General features: G+C 35.7%; 1 protein-coding gene across 3 annotated transcripts in view; it reads left to right on the plus strand.

The window, feature by feature from the left end:
- The first annotated feature begins 2,705 nt into the window (after positions 1-2,705).
- Positions 2,706-20,811, plus strand: part of LOC135224621 (uncharacterized) — a 40,399-nt gene continuing 22,293 nt past the window's right edge. Inside the window, exons 1-6 of one of the 3 annotated variants that reach the window (XM_064263810.1) lie at positions 2,706-2,800; positions 6,875-6,962; positions 8,415-8,599; positions 10,947-11,210; positions 15,864-16,133; positions 16,538-16,697. In XM_064263810.1, the coding sequence (XP_064119880.1) occupies positions 6,884-6,962; positions 8,415-8,599; positions 10,947-11,210; positions 15,864-16,133; positions 16,538-16,697 (958 nt within the window). In that variant the 5' untranslated portion in view covers positions 2,706-2,800; positions 6,875-6,883. The other 2 variants (XM_064263820.1, XM_064263830.1) reach the window with 2 other exon arrangements.

A 20,811-nucleotide genomic window follows, 5' to 3' on the forward strand; every position in this document is an offset into this window, starting at 1 on the left:
TTGCTCTCACAGATCATAGGCTGTAGGCTGAATCAAGTTGTTCCCATTCAAGTAATCCTAGTTTGTGGCTTCCTACTTACTTAATGGAAAAAGCCGTGGGCTGCCGTCAAGGTTGTGGGATTATTTAAGGGTAGAAAGGAGTTCAAGGGTTGTTAAGGGCTCATACACGAACAGAACAACTTCCCATGTGATGGGGCAAGCAAGAGGCATACACAGACCGGTCCCCTCCTTGGAGTTCATTTCAGTGAAGTTCACTGTAAAGTATTCTGACACAATCAATAAGGAACACAGGATTGTCAGATTACGAGCCACTGGACTGCCCCTAATAATGATATATATTTTGCAGCTCCTCTAAGAAAGCAGAAGAGGGTCACCGGAAAGTCTCCAACCTTCTGGGGGTGGTTGCAGTTCCTGAACGCTGACAATGGGCAGTGATGCTGTCCATCCATGGCCTCCACATGTTCAACTTCTTATAATAAGTCTGGATGGAGGTATTTGTTGAAAACTGCCACATATGTAGGGAGAGTTGTGCTTTTGTTGATGGTTCTTCTCCTTCATTAAAAGAAGTAAGGCTACTTCTCTTTGGATATCCGTGTGCAGTCTTATTTTCAGTCTTAAGGAGAAGTGAAACACAATAATTTGGTCGTGCTTGACGACACTGGTCTTAAAATGATCCAGTAACATTTCACCTATGTCGTCAAATCTCTCTGGACTGGCGCCAATTGTGTCATGAGCCCACTGATATTATTCAACATTGCAAATGTGACAGCAGGAGTTGATCATCAGCACAACATTGGCAAAACAAGTTAATGGCTTCCTGATATTGCCTTCACTGATGTCCAGCCTTGTGACCGTTGTTCTCATTTTGACTCATCGAATGCGTGAGCTTATGACATCTGCAATGTTTGTATACGACTGTCCCTCAGTTGGACCATAAGACATTTCACTTTTTAATTTCCCTTCCTTGAACATGGGTACTGCAATCTCTGATATATGTGCAGGTGGAGGTGCGCTGAGTGTAGGGATGCCACTGACCATACTTGTGGTGTCACTTTGTGCCTGTGTCCCTCTTGATCTGGCTGGAAAAGGTAGCCTATAGGTTCCACTCTGACTGCCCACTGGAAATAGGAGTACTTTGATGACTTCGATTCAAAGTTTCTTAATGGGCATCAGCTCTTAAATTGGCTTCATCTTTTAAAATTCTGAGGGTGTAATCAAATGTAGATTTTGCCACTTGTTCCCCTACTCAGATTCTTCGCAACAGATACTTTAATAAACTTGTAGCAGATTTATACTGCAGAGGTTCCCATCAGTCAGCATGTTAGTCTTCCTAGAGAGCGACCAGTGACGATGACTAAGAGAGCAGAGTAGGCAGGTGAAAAGTGTGACCAGGGAGAAGAATGACAGTGGCTTTACATTATCATTACTTTAGTTATGACACTTGACACTGAATGGATCATCATACAGGCTTCGAGCCTGCGTGCATTCAGTGTTAATACAAGAATGAAAGTTACTTATCTATTCATCTATCAAAATATATACAAGTTGATTTCGACTTTGCTGTACTACATATTCCTGTTACAATTAGCACTTGAGATCGAAATCAACCTATCTTCGCCATGACGGTTACAAACTTAACATTACTTAACATTTATGATTTAGCTGGCACAACTAAATATTTGATTTCGATTCTCAAGAATCTGAATTTGGTAGGAAAGTCGAAATCAAGTTAGATCCCTATTGGTGGCTGAATGAAGAAATCACTCCGTTTTTATGGATGCTAATTGAATTGCCTTTGCACGAAGCAGTTCATTTACTTTTAAATATTGTGATACACCGAAGATCCTGGGTATCTGAAGATTTGATAGATAATACGTAGGATGATAGAGTCGATCTCGTTAAAGATTTTCTTACAGTGATTTTGCGACGCCAGATAATCTTTAATAAATAAATCAATCAATTTTACAGCGATTGTGAAATTTGTTTCAAAAATTTCCTAATGCGTCATCCGTAAATATCTCCATTAGTGTTGATAGAAAGAGAACTAGGGAATGATATTAATAAAGCGACACTCTATTAACCAGCTGTAAAGCTACGACAATAATTAATTTCTGCGAAGTTTGTGATAATTTGATTTTACGATCTCTTTCTCGCCCATTAGGACGTTGGGTACAATAAAAGCTTGCGCTTCGTCCTGCATGAAGAACCTTTGTTGATTTTAACGAAAACTTTGCCATACGTGATGTAATAAGTAAATGAATATTTTTTATGATTATGTCAAGCTTCACATTGTTATTTTTTCCCAGAAGTGAGTTTTTATTTTGTTTAAACGACGACAGTTTGTGTGATAACCCAATGTTACCCTGACTTATAAAAGAAGGAAAACGTCTGTAAGCGTTTCACAATCGTAGTTTTCTTCACGTTAGATTGTAAGATTTATAGGACAATAATCTATAAGAAACTCAAGTCTGAGGTTACTTGAACATGATTAGAAAACGTAAAAAATTTAGATTCCTTATAAGCAACACGAAATAAAATGCTCATAGACCCCTATACTCCATGGAATACCAACAAAACTATTATGTCTCGTGAACCATGACAACTTAGGTTGCATGAAATGACAAAACTTAAGGTGAAAGATGATTTGTTGCATTCGAAAAACAAATGAAAATGTCGGGCGTAGCATTCCTCGTAACTAGAGAGACTCCCCTGATGGTGCTGCCATCTGTATCGACGCCATAATCGCCATTTGTTGATCTCTTTCATATTTGTTTTGCGCGTTTATATTTATAAGTGAAAGGTAAGTTCGTGAACCTGACGCATGAATTTGAATCCCATGAGCCGTTGAGCACACCTATTGTCACCAAAGATTTGCTCTGGGGTTGTCTTGGTTCTGAAAGGAATGAATAAAAGTAGAGAAATATAATGACACTAATGTTACCCTTACACCTCCCATCGTAGATTATATGGTTGGGGAGAGGTCTTGGTTATCTCTGACGTACCTTTACTGATAAGGTTTGGTTTCATTAATGTATTACGGTAATGATGTTCAATGTTCCGGTATGGGTATTTATGGCAAAATTTTATGCCCTACTAAACATCTGAGGCGTGATCCGCTTATCACGTGGAAATGATTTGAGCTGTTATAAATGCAGACCAGTAGATTAGCCTATTTGGGGGACGGGGTTGGAAACTAGTTGGCTTTTGTGGTTCCCTATCCATCTAGCTAATGATTTTGTTGTCGCTTAGGCTATCTTTAAACAAGACAATTGTAGGAGGAAAAGGCCACTCTCGGAATCCGGTTTTTGAAGGATAGCTACCAGATTAAAAACATGAATAGCATTATCATTGTGATTATGAAGTCTGCTATACTCAGAACTCCTAATGAGAAGCAGCAAGAAAATTAATGGATGTTTAATTTAACAGCGAGAATGTTTTAGGCCAAATAGTAACCACATGATCCTAAACTAACCTAGCATTAGTTTAACATACCCTCCCTATACTGCTAAAGGACTGGAGGATGGTTAATTGGTTAAAGGGACATGTTTTGGTAGACCAATCTAGGTTAGGCAAGTTGTGCCCTTCACTGAAGGAAATGGTTAGGGCTATATCTCGAGCAATGATGAGGGGACTCACCCCCTTAGGTAGGTTGATTAAGGATTTATCCATGTAACAATTTAGCATTCTGATTAATGAGGTATTCAGAGGCAAACTTCAGGACCTGTTTTTAAATGCCGCAGGTATGGGATGATGTTAAAGTAGCCACTTTGTAAGGGAGGATGGTTAATGGAACCTTAAACTTCTTTAATCTAACCTAGGCACCATGACTGGGGCTGACCTTGCCCATATATTGAGGAATTCTAACCTACCCAAGGGTGCAGCATAGTACTTGAAAGGCTGCACTCTCCCCCTTTCAGCCCTGAGTACATGTTATCTTTTCTATAATAAACTACTACTATATCCTAAATTACATTTGGTCATGGAATCATCATAACTACAGATTGGTTTATTGATACACTTTCTTGGAAAGTTGAGTATTTTCTCATGATAGGATTACTTCATGATATTATAGAAACTGTATGGCTTTGTGTTATGTATATTGCATATTACTGTTGCAGTACAAAATAACTAAATAGGGTAATATTCTGTAAAGCATCTGTATAATCAGAAGACAAGAAAGGCATCTTACCTATTTCTGAATGGCAACTAATCTAAAGTCTGGTAAGTCCAAGTATACAAATTAATTATTCAAAATGTTCAGATTTTATTGGCTAAAAACATTATCAAGATTTTATGCTAAAGATGAGATTATAAAGTGGCTGAGAACAAAAGTAGGAAAAAAATAAATAGAACGTGTTGTGGCAAAGAATTTTGCAAAGACCTTGGAGAGTTTTTGAAAGATTCTGGAAAGATCAAATAGAGGTATAGAAAATTAACAATTTGTTGCCATTAACTTGGCCTTTACAATTCATTGAAAAAAATGCTGATGTTGTTGTTATTTGAATAGGTGCTATTGTATTGATATGATGGTGAGAACTTGTCATGTCATAGCAAACAATGTATGTATACTCTAGGGCTCGCTTAGCATAACTGTGGCATAAAAAATTTAATTCTTTGCATATTTCTTATTTAGGGCTGTAGCCTATCTTGGTGGCTGTAAATTAATGATTATGTTATGATAAGGTACAGAAAACCATGCTTCTTAATTCAAGGGTTCCTGATTTGCAGTTGTACAATGTGGCTCCTTACCTTCTGTAGGGTTCTACCATTCTTGGATCTCCTCCATTAACTTTCTGAAAAGTTAATAACATTAATAAAAATGGCAACATTCATAATAATTAGAATAAAACATCTAATCCATTTAGGTAGTGGTTAGCTGTGACTTTCTAGGTCAACAGTGAGGTGCCATTCTTTTTACAAAGTACTACTGTGTTGTGGTATTCCTGATATGAAATACCTTTATGTCAGGTTCTAATTCTTATTACTGCTGAATATTTCAAACTTTAGTGCTTATACTGGCCCTGTTTAGAATATTTTGCTTGAACATTATGGCTCTCAGGTTTTCAAATGTCATTCCAATCTTGGCTCTAATAGTCTATATTCATCCAAGTGCATACTTGTACATAGTTACTTTAATGCACTATACTGTACTATGCCTAGATGCTTCAGTGTAGTTGTACAAAGTGAGAGTTAAATAACTGGTTGAAATTGGCGAATGGTTAGATGAATGGAAGGTCCCTTATATCTCATCTTAAAAGCCCTCCCATATTCTCTAGTTTCACTGTAGCTGACATATCTATCAAGTATGTAGTATTGCTTTCCGATTTCATTAATTTCATTCTTGTGTTAATTTCTTTAAACTGTACATGATACTGTGCTATTTAGATTGTTATTTTCTATCATTATTCTTCATTATATTCAAAGTGCAGTGCTATGTCAATTGTGATTGTACTTGTGAAGAGCATGTGTAATTTGTGCAAGTAGATATCACTAGAATTTATTCTACTGTTTTAAAATTTGCAAATAGAGTATTGGATCTATTGTTCTAAAACTCATATTTAATGGTCTTATATAAGGTTCAGCCATTGTGCAGAAAGTTATTGCATATCACTATCCTTCACAGTGGGAAGAAGAGGGCTGTAGCCAAAAATTTGTTTGACTGCATCTTCATGAGTTACAGTATTAAAGTTCTTTTTCTATCATAAACTACAATGGAGAAACCCAGGGACATCCCCCTTAGCATTTATCCCCTCTCCCCATAAGTGCTGCCTCTGCTAGTAACTCTCATCTATTTTCAGCAAGTCAGTTATTGAAGTTGGGTAAAATTGTCAAATGCTTAAGTTTATAACCTAAACACCAATGGTCATCAAACTGAGGTCTGTAGTCCATACATGAAGATGAGACTAATGGACAGCGGTAGTTGCCATGGGCTGTAAAGTTCCCCTTTAGATGTACTAATTGGACAAAATAACCAGGACAGCTAAAGAGTGGTAGCCCTGTAGCATCTGCAGAGACAGGTTTGAAATTTATTCAGTAGTGCATGTGTCTTTTTATGGGATGTGCCTTAGCCTTTAACTATAATTTCCATGAGGTAGTGAGGCTTTTTCCAAACAAGGGAGGTTCATAAGTTGTATATGCCACCCATGGCGATACCAAGTTAATTCAATATATGTTAACTTTATATTGTGTATTGGCTGTTGACATAGAATGGCATGGAATATAGAGTTTAGGCTAAAGACCAAGCACTGGATCTACGAGGTCATTCAGCGCTGGAAAGGAAATTGAGAGTAGGTAGGTCTGAAAGTTGTAACAGGAGGAGAAGCTCGAAGTTGCACTATGAAATAATTGTTGGGAGAGGGGGGATAGCAAGATGGGAGAAAGATATGAATGGTGGTACAGTACAAGGAATGAAAGGGTTGCAGCTACAGGCTGAAGGGATGCTGCAAAGAACTTTTAGTAATGCCTACAGTGCACCCTGCGAAGTGCACTGATGGTACTAACCCCCCAGGGGGTTGTTGACATAGAGCACATAGTATACTAAATTAATTGCTTGACTCCTATAGTCATTATTATTTTACACCAATGTGTGTAGTTAAAAAAAAATTTAAAAGTTAGGCTGTACTGTTTGGGTGTTAGTACAATAGTGTGATTCATTAGTAGGTTGCATGCAGTGTTTGATAAAATAGTTTGGCAAATGTTTGCCCAGCAGTGTCTCAGAGAGCACTGTAGCTATAACTGCTTTCTCCATGGAATATATGTTGATATTTATGGCTATAGTATCTATGTACTATTTTCTTGAAGTAATTATCCATTTTCTGTTTTTTGCATCTATAACGACATCCTCTCAAAAATAACATTTAATACATGTTTGCAGGTCAATGAAATGTCAGTTAGTGGAGATGCCAGGATACCAGTGCTGTCCCGTAGATGCCATGTTCCAGGATGTGGAGCATCATCTCCAGGTAGTCATTAGTGATGTTTCAGTATGACATTTGTATGTATAGATATATTTTTCTTGTCGTAGATGTTGCTGTTTAAGAAGCAATTATTTCCATTTTTATCTTTATCTTTCTTGTTTTTTCCTCAAATGCATTACTACACTGTATTTGTATCCAATTCTAAGAACTGGATTGCTACACTGTATTTGTATCCAATTCTAAGAACTTGCTGTGCATGCAAATCCACAGCATTTCAGTTTTTCTTTAAGAACTTATGCTTATGATTTTATCTTATGTTTGCATGCTACTGAATTAGGAGAAATGCTCATTCCCTGTGTGGTTAGCATGAATCAAGAAATTATTCATGTTAATAGGGTTAGCCTACCTTGTTTGTACTAGAAGTGCCTGTACAACTGTAACATTTTTCACAAAAATGTACAAACCACTACTTTACAAATGCCTTTTTTTCTTTATATTGGTTTGGAGGATCAGTTGAAATTCTGTATTAAAATTTTCTTGTTACAAGCTTAACAAAGGTTACACTGGTTATTTCTTGTATATTTATGTCTTTGTCAATTGCTGAAGAGTAAAAAAGTAATAGTAAAGTCAATTGTTCCTCATTTTTAACTGATACACAATGTATTTTAAAAATATACCAGTCTGTGAGATATACATACGAAGAACAATCACACTGAAAAATAAGTCTAGATTTAGTTATGTCGGACATATAAAAAATTTAGTTGAAAACATTCATAAATAAATTTATGAATGTTTTCAACTAAATTTTTTATGTCACAAACAAATACTGATAGTATTCCACTGCCCATTTATTTTCCTCTCATCAGGAATATGATTGTGTTCTAGAGGTTCCTACTTACTAATGTAAACACCTGTTCATTAAATGTATAAAGGTAAAATATTTTAGTCTTATGAAAATGTAGTTTCATTTAACATGAGTCCTTTTGATGAAGGTCATTTTGACAACAGAATCTAACCAGTATTGGCATACAACACTAACAATAATTGTAAAAGTTTGACAATTAACAAGTACATACGTATTTAGTTTGACAACAGAATCCAACCAGTTTTGCCATACAACACTAATAACAATAATTTTAAAGGTGTGACAAATAACGAGTATATTTAGTATCTACTATGGCAACCTTGATTGTTACTTAAATATTATCAAGGAAGGATTTTCATATTTACAATATACAAAATGTTTGAATATTGATATTTTGCTATGAACAAACCTGTGTTTTACATTAATATTCTATTTTTCATTTTTAAAACAGCATTGAGGAAATCCTCATATGAGGTATTCATCATCATAGTATAATAGTACTTAGTAAGCAATCAGTTTGTTTAGGAATTACAATCTTTTTCATTTGGTATCATTGATAATGTAGAAAATATTAGAACAAATATTTTTTATGCAGAAAATATAAAAACTTTTTAATATTTTTGTATATTCAGCGGTTGTTGTGTATTCTGCAAAGAAGAGCAAAGATCCCACAACTTTTCGACGATGGATAGATGTGTTAGGCATCGATGATGGACGAATGTCTGTCCATGCTTGTCAGAGGCACTTTCCAGCAGGTGCACCAACTCGTAATCATCCTGATCCAAATCCAAATTTGTTCAATCCCATTCCTGTTCAGGTAAGTTGATGAGTAGGTTCCAGACATTGTGGTTTTAAACAGTATGGGGTCATGCAGTTTTGGTACAGTGGTTTAGAATTTTCTTGGTATATACAATACACGTACAATGCACACAAAAAAAAAGTGCTCTTACGCATACATGTGCATGAATGAATAAATAAAAGATCCTTCTAGCCAGTTGAATTCCACTTGTTTTCAATATTTACACACATTTATTTGAGCAAAGCATAACATTTTTGAAGAAAAGTACATAATGAAACAGAAATGACAAGGAAGGAAACTGGACCATAAGAAGTGAAAAAATAGTTGAGTTTTCATGAAAGGCTGATGAAGTGAAGCATAGTGGGATAAGGGTGAGCTTGTGGTAAGGGGGACACTGAGGTGGATTGCCTCCTTTTGAGTGTACTGATGCTAATTTACCCCTATTTTTTGTCTTTATATTTGTAGATTATACAGTAATTTGAATATATATAGCGGTAGATTTCATACGCAGATAAGTTTGCAACAATAATGCAGTTTTTCACTGTGGCATAGTGATCACTTGATTGTACGGCAAATGTATGCCTTGTAGTGCAGTAGTGTGGTTAAGTTTACACTGAGGTATCGTAAGCTCAATAAGAAATTGCATTATAACTATATATAGTGTATACGTATACGTATATATATATATTCTCTCTCCCTCTTTCTCTTGCTCGATATATATATATTTATATTTTCTTTCTTCTTTTCATTAATAATAATTTTTTTGGGAAAATTTGTGTAAAATTCATGATATTAAATTGTATATGCTCCCGTGTTTTTTCAAAATGTACTGTTTTCTGGAATAATAACTTGTTTACTGCGTGTATCCTTCAAGGTGTGGCTACCCTCAGGCGGCTCCTCCTTTCTGTAGAGTGAAAATCGCCCTTATTGCTAATCTTGTAGTGTCAGTTTGGATATTAAGCCTTCTTTTGACTATGTTGTTCTCTGTAAAATCAGTTTGCCTTCAGTAAAGGGTCCGAACAGGACCGAAAGTACTTGGCTATCTCGCTTTTTCATTTTTTCCTTCGTGGAAAAAAAACCTTTATTTATATATATAAATATAATATATATATATATATATATATATATATATATATATCTATATATATATATATATATAATTAATATATATATAAGAATATATATAATTTAAATATATAATTATATCTATATAATTAATAATAATAATATATATATCAATATATATATATATATATATATAGAAATAATCTTAGGGGTCTGTATTAGCTTTTTTATAGAAAATAAGATCTCATAAGTAATCAAACATACAGAGGCCAGTGTCATGATTTTCAGTAAAGATTATTCGTAGTTATTCATTTGGCAAGCACTAATGATAGTTTTATTTTTGTGATGACTACATATGTTGTTCAGCTGCTGAGCTGACCAACTTTTACCTTGTATGCACAGGCATTGGCAGATCTCACAGATTCCTTGGATTACAATCTCAGATTGTTTTAACTGGTTACCATCTGGCGCTTGGAAAAAACATCCTATTAAGACCGAAAGTTTGTTAGCTATGGAAAATACAAATTGATTTAAAATTTGTCATATTGCTACCATCATATTTCAGACATGTGACATTACTAATATGGTGATTATTGCATGTTAATGTTATCATTTTGGTTAACTTATGCGTTATGTTTGCGGTGTATGACATTTTGTTTGTACTCTTGCTATATATTTTCATGTTCATCTGTATTTTCTAAGACTACTACCAATCTCCAGTTATGGAGGAGGCAATCTGTATGGAAAGTAAATTTATGTTGTCTACTTTAAACTGAATCAATAGTATTTTTGTATTGATTTATTAATAATTGTGACCTGATTGAAGAATAAAAGAATTAATTTTAGTGTTATTAATGTTATACCTTGAGTGTACTGTGGACCCCCCATATTCGCGTTCTCCAGATTCGCGGACTCACACACACACTGATTTCTCTCGGGAATGTTACCCGCATTATCCGCAGAAAATTCGCACATTCGCTGTATTTTTCTATGAGAAATATCCTTAAATTCCTGGTTTTTTTTATCAATTTCATCATAAAATGCAAGTTTTGTGACAAAACTGTTAAAAAAACTAAGTATGAAAATGTTTAGTGGGTTTTCTTGAGTTTTAACTAACAAAATATAGGCTGTTTTTAGCATTTTTATGGGGGTTCCAAACATTCGCGGGTTCTAACTATTCTGGTACGCATACCCCGCGAATACGGGGGGACCACTGTATACTATGTTTGAATGGGAATATTTATTTAGCAAATGTATGATATTTATAGTACAGTGTCTTTTATTGTTTTGCCTCTTTCAGCCATCACCAAATAAAGAAAGGTTCTCTTCAGTCAGTCAGTCACAGTTGCCTCCCATCTTCAACACTGCTCCTGATGGAACTCCATTAGGACCAGATGGGCAGCCCCTTCCAAACCCTGTCCAACCCCCTCCTGGGTCGGTTACTAAGTTAGCACCTAATGCAACTTTAATAGACCTGAACAAAATAAGGAAAGATCCAGATGCAGACAAACCTTTCAAAATTGAACAAGTAACTGTATTAATTGATGAAAGTGATGCTGTGAAGGTTAGTGGTGCTTTGTTTCTCTTACCTCTCCTGTGAATTCTGTACTGATAATTAAATTGTTACAAGAATTTGCAGAGGTTTAATCTTTCTACACATAGAATACATATTTTTTTTATTATTATTACAGTGGCAACACTAATCATAATTGCTGCTTTTAGCATGTACATTACTTTTCAGAAAGATTAGTTTTCTTTGATTTTTGCAATCCAATATTGATTTACCGTATACACTCGCATGTTATGCGACTTTTGAAACCTAATTTTGAAGCTAATTTCAAAGGGGTCGCATCATACACGCGGTATAAAATTAGCGTACCGTCTATGCTTTCCAAAATCGGCCGATTGCGATAGTTACTACCGGAGGAAAACAGTAGATCTTTTAAAAAGTTATGCTTTACTTGTACTTCACTATATCCAATAATATTATATATATTCTCATACTACTATTGCATTTTAAAATACAAAAGAGCGATGATGTGCCATTTGCATTATTTTGGTTTATACATGTTTAACTGTTCTAGACTAACCATCTTTGAATGTCCTTGAGACAAACCCCAAGGCTATAATTATAAGATTATAAGGGTTTTTCATTCCCAGGTATACTTTAATCTCCTTCCATTTCGGCCCTGCTCTCTCTCTCTCTCTCTCCTAATCTTACTGCTGTCCGAGCGAGAGCTTTTTTATGGGATAGGCCCGCATTTCGCATTTTCCATACCTATTTATGGAAAATGGCTGTGAGATGACCAGGAATAACTTGTAAGTTGGTGTCAAAGTCACTCCACACTTCAGTCAGGCAAAAACTTTGCCATATCGCATACAAGCAATATTCAGTCATTGTTTCCTATCTATTATTTTGTCAGAGAGAGAGAGAGAGAGAGAGAGAGAGAGAGAGAGAGAGAGAGAGAGAGAGAGAGAGAGAGAGAGAGAGAGAGAGAGAGAGAGAATCTGTCTGTATACGATTGTTTATTTTCTCACTCGTCAAACTTACTTTGTTATGCTTTATTTCATATTTCCTTGCTCACCAATTTATTCTATACCTACGATATTAAGAAATCAAGATATGTGCAGAAGGGAGAACTGGTTCCAGACTGTAAAGTGTGGATTTAAACGCACGTGGAACTGGTTGAAATATTCGCAACAGCACCAAAATGATATGCCATGTGGATAGAAAATCTGACTCCGTTTCTTTTTATTGGATTAAAAAAACTATCAATCATTAACCTACCTAATTTATTTAGAATTCTGCGTAACGGAAAAGATAATATTTGATATCTGTAATGGGAGAAATTGTTTTATCTCTGTTGTTATTAATTTGGCATATATGCGGAGATCAAACACGTGGGAGGACCAAAACAGCCCAGCCAGTGAGCTCTGTTCATTTTGTAAATACTATAGTTTGGGTGTGTGCTGCAGCTGCTGCTACTGCTACTCAAATTATGGCATTTTTCTTGCTAATCCCAAGAATTGACCATGGAAAATTCCAAGATTAACCAAAAATCCCAAGATAATAAAATAATTGACATATGCCAAGCCCTAAATATTTACCCTGTCTGTCTGTCTGTCTATCAGGAAAAGATACTGATAATTTGAATTGACGGTATCTTTCCTGAGAGAGAGAGAGAGAGAGAGAGAGAGAGAGAGAGAGAGAGTATATTTAACCAGTGGGCATTAGTACATATGCAGGCAGTGTGTTCATGCTTGTTAAAAAATGTGCGGTACTGGTAATTCATGTCTGGAAGACGAAAAAACAAATATGAATTTTGTTGTTGTCAGTCGCATGGTCTAAATTTACAAGAGCAGGGAACAAATCTTAATATTCCTCGAGAGATCAGAGATGAACCATCGCTGAACTCACTCTCTCTCTCTCTCTCTCTCTTTCTCTCTCTCAACTATACTGTTAAGTGTTAACTTGAGTCTCTGAAACCAATAGGTATTAGCACACGCGCAACTGTATGTGTGTGTGTGTATGGGTATACTGTTAAAAAATGTGCTGTACCTACAGGTAATACCTACATCTTTGAAAGATAAAACAGACAAACAAATTTTGTTGTTGCTAGTCGCGGGGGCTATAAAGGGTGTGACTAGCAGACAGAAAGATTAACATTTTTCCAGAGATTAAAGAGCTGAATTTTGTTTTGAAGGTATGTCAACAGCGTTAGTAAATAGGTATTATCTTCTAAAGAACTTTTTTTTTATTTTTGCGGAAGAATCTTCAAACCATTTTGCATTCAAAGTAATGAGAAGGAATCATTCTGTTCTTCATGTAATCAGTAAAATATTTACACTATTAAAAACTAAAACTACGTACTGTATGCAAAACACACACATCATCGTCAGCTTCGCGTGTGTAAACGTTCATTCTAAGAAATTCACGATCGTCAGCTTCGCATGTGTAAACGTTCATTCTAAGAAATTCACATAGTACGTAGTAGTATAACCAACACCTGATTGGCTGGTTGGTAGCCATGGAGATCTGTTATCCAATGACTGCCCTCTGCTTCTGTTCTATTTATAGACATATGCCGTGGATGGCACTAGGTTTGAATGTTACCATGATCGTGATTTTCTGACTGCTGACGGCAAAAATTACTCAATCATTTTCTTTAAATAATTATTTCTTTGTGAAAACAATAATATAATATGATCATTTTAACTCTAATGAAAAATACCAGTGTGTCGTAGCGATGCGTCATCAATATAGTGGTATGAAAATACCACATTGTGTTGTGGCGATGCGTCATCACTAAGTGCAAATCCTTTTCCCGGACCATCCTCAAAATTTTACGAATCTTCAACTTCAAGATCGATATGGTGAAATATATTTTATAGTCATACTTATTGTTAAAATTCACAAGTTGAACTGCAAAACATTATTATATTTTGATTGTTATATACATCCATATTTTTTGCGTTTTACGGAATGTTTGTTTTGAAAATAATAGCTATTAGTGAACATATGGTATTAATTGTCCCACTATTTTATTATAGGTGATCTTAATTATCTCACATTCATTTAACAGTATTATATTAATATTTATTTAAATAAACTGTAAGTAATAAATAACGATAATGAAAAACATAAAGGGAAAAAATGTTTTTGCTGCAGTAGTGATGTTTGTTTCATTATGCATCTGACCTCACATTTCAGAAATCTAAAAAATTCCAAAAACCGAAAAATTGGATAAGAGAATGTGTGTGTACTGCACATTTTTTTAAACATTATGTACACGGAGATTTTCTATTCAATTCTCGTGATTAGTAAGAAAATTACCGTAATTTGACTAGCAGCAGCACACATCTGAATGACTCGGCCATTAGCACGCTAAATTACCAACCTTATGAATTGACGCACTCGGAAAAGGAACTCGCATGATACATGAGATACATGACAAAACCACTGTTTATTGGTGAAAATTTGGGGGTCGCATGATATGTGAGATCGCACGTTACTCGAGTATGTACGGTAATTAACTTTTATTTTTTCATTACACCCTTTGTTTTCATATCAGATGCAATAGATTTTTTCTTCATAGCATAAGAGTATAATGGACAAACATAGCATTTTTATGAATATACCTACTTGTCATGCACTAATCATTAGCCTCATGTATGTGATTGTTGCAACCAGTCATCATCAACATAAATCTTTTCGTGTCAGAATTTCCTCATTAAGAGGTTAGATATGAATGATTTGTGTAACCAGTATTTTAAGTATAGTGCCTCAGCGGCATGGTTGGTATGGTATTAGCGTCCCACCTCGGTGGTTGTGGTTTCGATTCTCGGCCATTCCATTGAGGAGTGAGAGATGTGTATTTCTGGTAATAGAAGTTCACTCTTGACATGGTTTGGAAGTCATGTAAAGCTGTTGGTCCCATTGCTGAATAACCACTGGTTCCATGCAACGTAAAAGCACCATACAAACAAACAATGTTTTAAGTTACTGCTTTATAATTACATAAAAATAGTTCTTGGCTACTCCTTGCCCTTTGTTCTTCCTTTGTTGCTGGCTTGCCCCTCAGTGAGTACAGCCTGACTCCTACACACAGACCCTCTGGACTTTGAAAACCTCCTTGTATGCCTAGCACTCCTCAGACCCTTAAGAAAGCCAGATTTTATTCAACTAAAATACATTTTGTTACTAGATGAAGACCCCAGTTAATATAATGCAGAGGAACTGCAGGTGCTCAAACATGGCAAATCCTCCTTAGAAATCCCCAACTAGGCCTTTTAACATTTTACATATTGGCTGCCCATCACAGCTTCTGCATAATACCTCTTGCTGTATTATGGTGTGACAAAGAATTACATATTGGAAATGAAGACTTTCTAGCTGTCATGGTGTAAGCCCTTGAAGGAAATCCCTGTGGTTGTGCCAAAGCCTGATCTGTTGATGTTTTAAAAAACTTCAAGCAAGGGTCTGCTATGTGATTCACATGCATAAATTGTAGACACAACCTTAGCATATAATTGGTTCCTCAAACTCATTATCATCAATGTTCTTAATAACGTCAGATCTTAATTGATTCTCAATTATTGTTAGGGAATGTTATTATATGATCTTGATCTTAGCCTGTTTTAATTTTTGGTAAGTAACATGTAGTGTATGTAAATTACAGGTTTGCTTTTAAAGAAGCATTGAAATTTTACACTTCAGGTTGTAGGTTATGGGCCAAGAGATCCTATTAACACTTCTCCAGTTGAGAGGGTACCAGGTCGTTTGGGTCGTCCAAGAAAAGTACAGCCACCACCTCCACCTGTGTGGGATGATGGTGGAGCTACTGATGGTTTAGAAGATTTAGACGCTGAACCAGATCACCATCAGTTTGGTGATCCCTCGCTTGGTAATACACTAGAACAGATGAGGCAACTCAGAATTGATTGCAATACTGCTCTTGTTGATATGGACAAACGACAAATGGTTTATGTAAGTTCTCAATCTGCTACAATTACAAGAAATTTGTCTTATGATATTGTTATCTAGTATAAACTCATGTTTGTGTGAAGGTCCACTTCTTGACTTCATTGACTAAAGTTCTTTGACAGCAGAAGGATGAGGGCTACAATGATTAATATGGCTGTCCACTTTTCAAGCAGCTTTGTACCTTTGCTTAGTAACTGTTGCCAATATTTGTTATTTTTTTTTATCTTTAATACCATACTTTATGCATGCAACAGATGAAAAATTTGCAAAATATGACCAAGGTTGAAGTCATCAAAATGATCTGGAAATAAGAGCAAAGACAGTTGTTATTAGTTGGTTGCAAATTATCATGATTAAACAAATTAATTTGATTGATATCGTAGTGAATCGAGATTATTTAATTCCAGGCACATCGATCTGTTTTAGTTGCCCGCAGTCCATACTTCTACAGACAGATGTATTTGAGAAGAAAGAAGTTAAAATATCTTTATCAGTTTTGTAGATTTACCTTACCCATCGATGTAAATTTTGATGTTGTGGATGCAGTAGTTTCATATATGTATACAGGTATGTAGTATTGTTTTATTATTTAGAATGAAACTTATTTTTACTCTAGATATTACAGATTTTTTTACATGCATACTATTCATTATGATAGTCATCATTTTCTATTCTAATCAGTAATTTTGGTAATTATTTTATTTGTATCTGCCTGTATATAATAATTTTATTTTAAGGTACACTTCCTGATGTATGAGTTAGCTGCATAAAATGTACCTTTTATATAAAACATTGGGTGATACTTATTGTGTTTAAAGACCTCTCATTTAACAACCAAACTTGTGAGCTATCCATATGAGAGAAATGCAAATCAGTGAATATATAAAATTGTTTTACAAAGTACAGTACCATAGTATCATGTTGTTAGATGAGTGACTATAGTACAGTGATACCTTGGTATGTACTCATTGTTAAATGGTTGCCGTGCCAAAAATAAGTACCAAACAAATTGTCCTTTTAAGGAATAATGTAAACTGAATTAATTCATTCTAGAATGCAACAAATTAATGCTTTATAAGGCATTTTATGGATTGATTGGCTTGCCTTTTACTACTTAAAGTTCTATATTCCTAATCATGAATAAAGAAAAAACAGTAATTAGATTAAATACAGAAAAATACTGGTGAAAGTAATTTGCTTGTAGTACTGTGCTGGGAAGCGTAATGTTGATGACATAGGTGGATATGGTGGTGAGGAAGAAAATTGTTTGGAAGGAGAGCTCTGCCAGCATGGAATCAGAGAAATTTATTTCTGGCGATTAGAAATTAATTTCTCGATATAACGTGGTTCGGATCCCACAATAAGCTGTAGGTCCCATTGCTAGGTAACCAATTGGTTCCTAGCCTCGTATAAAGAAAATATAATCCTTTGGGCCAGTCTTAGGAGAGCTGTTAATCAGCTCAGTGGTCTGGTTAAGCTAAGATATGCTCAACTTAGAAGGAGAGTCCCCCTTCCAATGAAACATTGGGCACTTGTGACAATGGTGATTCCTATTCAATTTTCTGTCTCTTATGGCCATTGAGCTTTAACTGAGACTCTTCAGGGTGATATTTTTCAATTAAATTTTGCACTTCCACTCATTTGGCACAAATATCTTTTATTATTGAAATGGGGATATTCTCCTTTCCATCCAGCTCACTTAGCAACAGTTACTCTACCACCACATGTTGATGCTCCCTCTGAATCTCCCGCAGTTCCTCAGTGTTCAGCGCTTCTCTGTGCTCTGCCACTAACTCCTTGTCTTCACCACTGATTTCCAGGCCCAAGGATTTGCCAAGACCGCATATCCTCCACAATTGGGTCAGGATCAGTCTCAAAGTCTATAAAGTCCCTTTTGGTTACAGCTTCTGGCCATAAATTCTTTTATGCAGAGTTCAAGGTCCTGTAGACAATTTTGCCCTTAACCATATAAACAAGAGTGAGGCATTGGATATCTAAATTATTTTTCCAGATTTCCCTGAGAGTCAGCTGGGTGTCTGTGGTTACCTTAAAGCATCTCTGGAAGTGCCTTGTATAGTTTTTTTTACATTACTGATGATCTGCTAGTCGATGGCCTGGATCAGCCGAGTTGTGTTAAGGGGGAAGAACTTAATGATTATAAAATTGAATTCCTTCATCAAGTCATCCTGCAAGTCTGGAGGGTGGGCAGGAGCATTGTCTAAAAGCAGTATTGCCTTTAGAGTCAAATTTCTCTCTAGTAAGTATTTTTTATGGTTGGGCCAAGAACTTCATTTACCCATTCCATGAAAAACTGTCTGGTGACCCAAGTGTTGCTATTTGCCCTCCACACTACAGGTAACTTGTTTATTTGAACGTTACTAGTTTTGAAAACTTTGGGTTTTCATTTTGATAGGCTACTAACAGCTTGAGTTTCAAGTTCCCACTAGAATTTATCCTGTCCTTCATTAGATTTTGACCTGACAGTGCCTTTTCCACATGAGTTACATAGGTCCTATTTGGCATTTTTTCAAAAATAACCCTGTCTTATTGAAGTTAAATACATCTTGAGGAATAAAACCCTCAGACTTCATATAGTTCTTAAATTCATGAACAAATTCATCAGCAACATTTTCATTGGTACTGGTTGTTCCTCCACGCCTCACTACACTATGAATGCCAGTTCTCTTTTTAAAGTTATCAAACCAGGCATGGCTGGCTTTAAACTCTTCACTAACTTCAGAGCTCTTTACAGGCTTTGTTTGTAAAATATTGGTGTGTAACACTTTTGCCTTTCACAAATCATGGCCTTGGAAACACTTTCACCTGCTAACTGTTTTTCATAAATCCAGATTAAAATCAATTTTTCCACTTCCTCAGGTGTTTGAGATCTCTACTTGTCACATCTTTAACTCCTTTTGCTACATCTGTTGCTTTGATTGCTTCTGTATTTTTAATGATGATAGTGGAGGTCATTGTTCTGGGCATAGTGTACTCAGCAGCAAGATCAAACATGCAGATACTAGTACTTTCATATTTGCCCATTATTTCCTTTTTTTGCTCTATTGTGCATGTGACTTATTTTCTTTTGGTCTCGCTATTATCACTACTACATATTTCTCTTAAGACCCATGATGCACTATATGTATATGAATACAGAAAAAATGCAAAAACCAGGGCAAAAGAGTCAGAGTTGATTGACAAGGGTTGTGAATGGACTGAAAGCAGTGTAGTGACTGAAGCGTGAAGACTTTGTTTTGAACAAAAGGGGTACTAAGTCACGTGTCTTGACTCAGAAATGTCTTACCTTGAGTGTCAAGTACCAAGAGAATTATGAGTACCTAGACAATATTTTCTTGTCAAAATGTATTGAGTGTTGAATTCAATGAGTTTCGAAGCAGGCGAGTACCGAGATTATCACTGTACTGCGGTACCTTTGGTTACCATAATTTCTAATAGGTTTATCACAATTGCACTTTTGTTCAGATTGTCTCTTTACTTGATTAAACATTGACTTCTCCCTACTCTTGTCTATCTTGTGCACTTAATGCCTAAATTCATATATATGAAGATTAAATTTAGTCTTCATATATGCTATATTTCCATGATTTTCATGTACTTCCTTCTGGTCTTTCTCATGCTACATCAATATTTACTTTTTTTTTATTTTTTTTTTTTACTAACTATACCTCACTCATTCTTAACACATGTTCATCTTCATCATACCATAAATGTGTTTACTTCAGTCTCTCCACTCCTCTCTGTCCTGTAGGCTTTCTGCCTGAACCCCTATCAGGTCAGTCTTCTTTCATCTATCCCCTTTCCCCATGATTTTCTGGGTCATCCTACAGATGTTGTCTTGTTGCTCCCTTATTTACCTCTTGAACCACATCTTTCCACCAATTCCTTATTCATAATATAATCTTTCTTCTGTATTCTTCTAGTGAAACATTTTTATTTGAAGGTCTAGCCACCTCTCTTCATTATATCCATGCTGCAGGTTCTCTTAATCATATGTCCAGACTATCTCAGTCTGCTAGCCATTTTTGTTAATCCTGTAAATTCATACTTTTCTGGGCTCAACCTGTGCCGCTCCGTGAAATGCTCCTTATAGCATCATTTCTGAGGTATATAACTGCTATATATTACCAGAGAAAAAGTTGCATTGGAATGCTAGGAATGAACCCAGCTCGCTCACCCATATAGGGTGTCGGTATAGTAACTGGGGCATGAAAAACCACTGTCAGAGGTCTCTTACCAATTAGATCTCTCCTCTCTCAAAATCCCCCGTTACTACGAGGTGCCGTTCTACATCCCACTACTGCCCGCTACTACTACTTCCACCCATGCGATTCCGCTCATTCCTTTCATAGCATCATAAGAAGTGCACGCGTTCCTTTTGTGTCTTGTGATTTGTGATATTTCCAAGATGTCTGACCTGTTAGAAGCCTATATTGCTAAGTTGAGTATTTCAATTATCAGTTCTTTGATCTGGAGGTAGTGATAGTCTGTATACATTTAATTACTTGAGTAATTTAAGTACGTATCGGGAAGTTCGGATGATGCCGCTCCCCGTCAGCCATTTTGATGTCGCTACCTCCCAGAGTCTTTTGTTTACATGGCGATTGGCAATTAGTTCCTCATACTAATTGCGGTCTGCTTTTAACTTTAGACATCTTACACA

Source organism: Macrobrachium nipponense, chromosome 20 (genome assembly GCF_015104395.2).
Source record: "Macrobrachium nipponense isolate FS-2020 chromosome 20, ASM1510439v2, whole genome shotgun sequence".
Lineage (NCBI taxonomy): Eukaryota > Metazoa > Arthropoda > Malacostraca > Decapoda > Palaemonidae > Macrobrachium > Macrobrachium nipponense.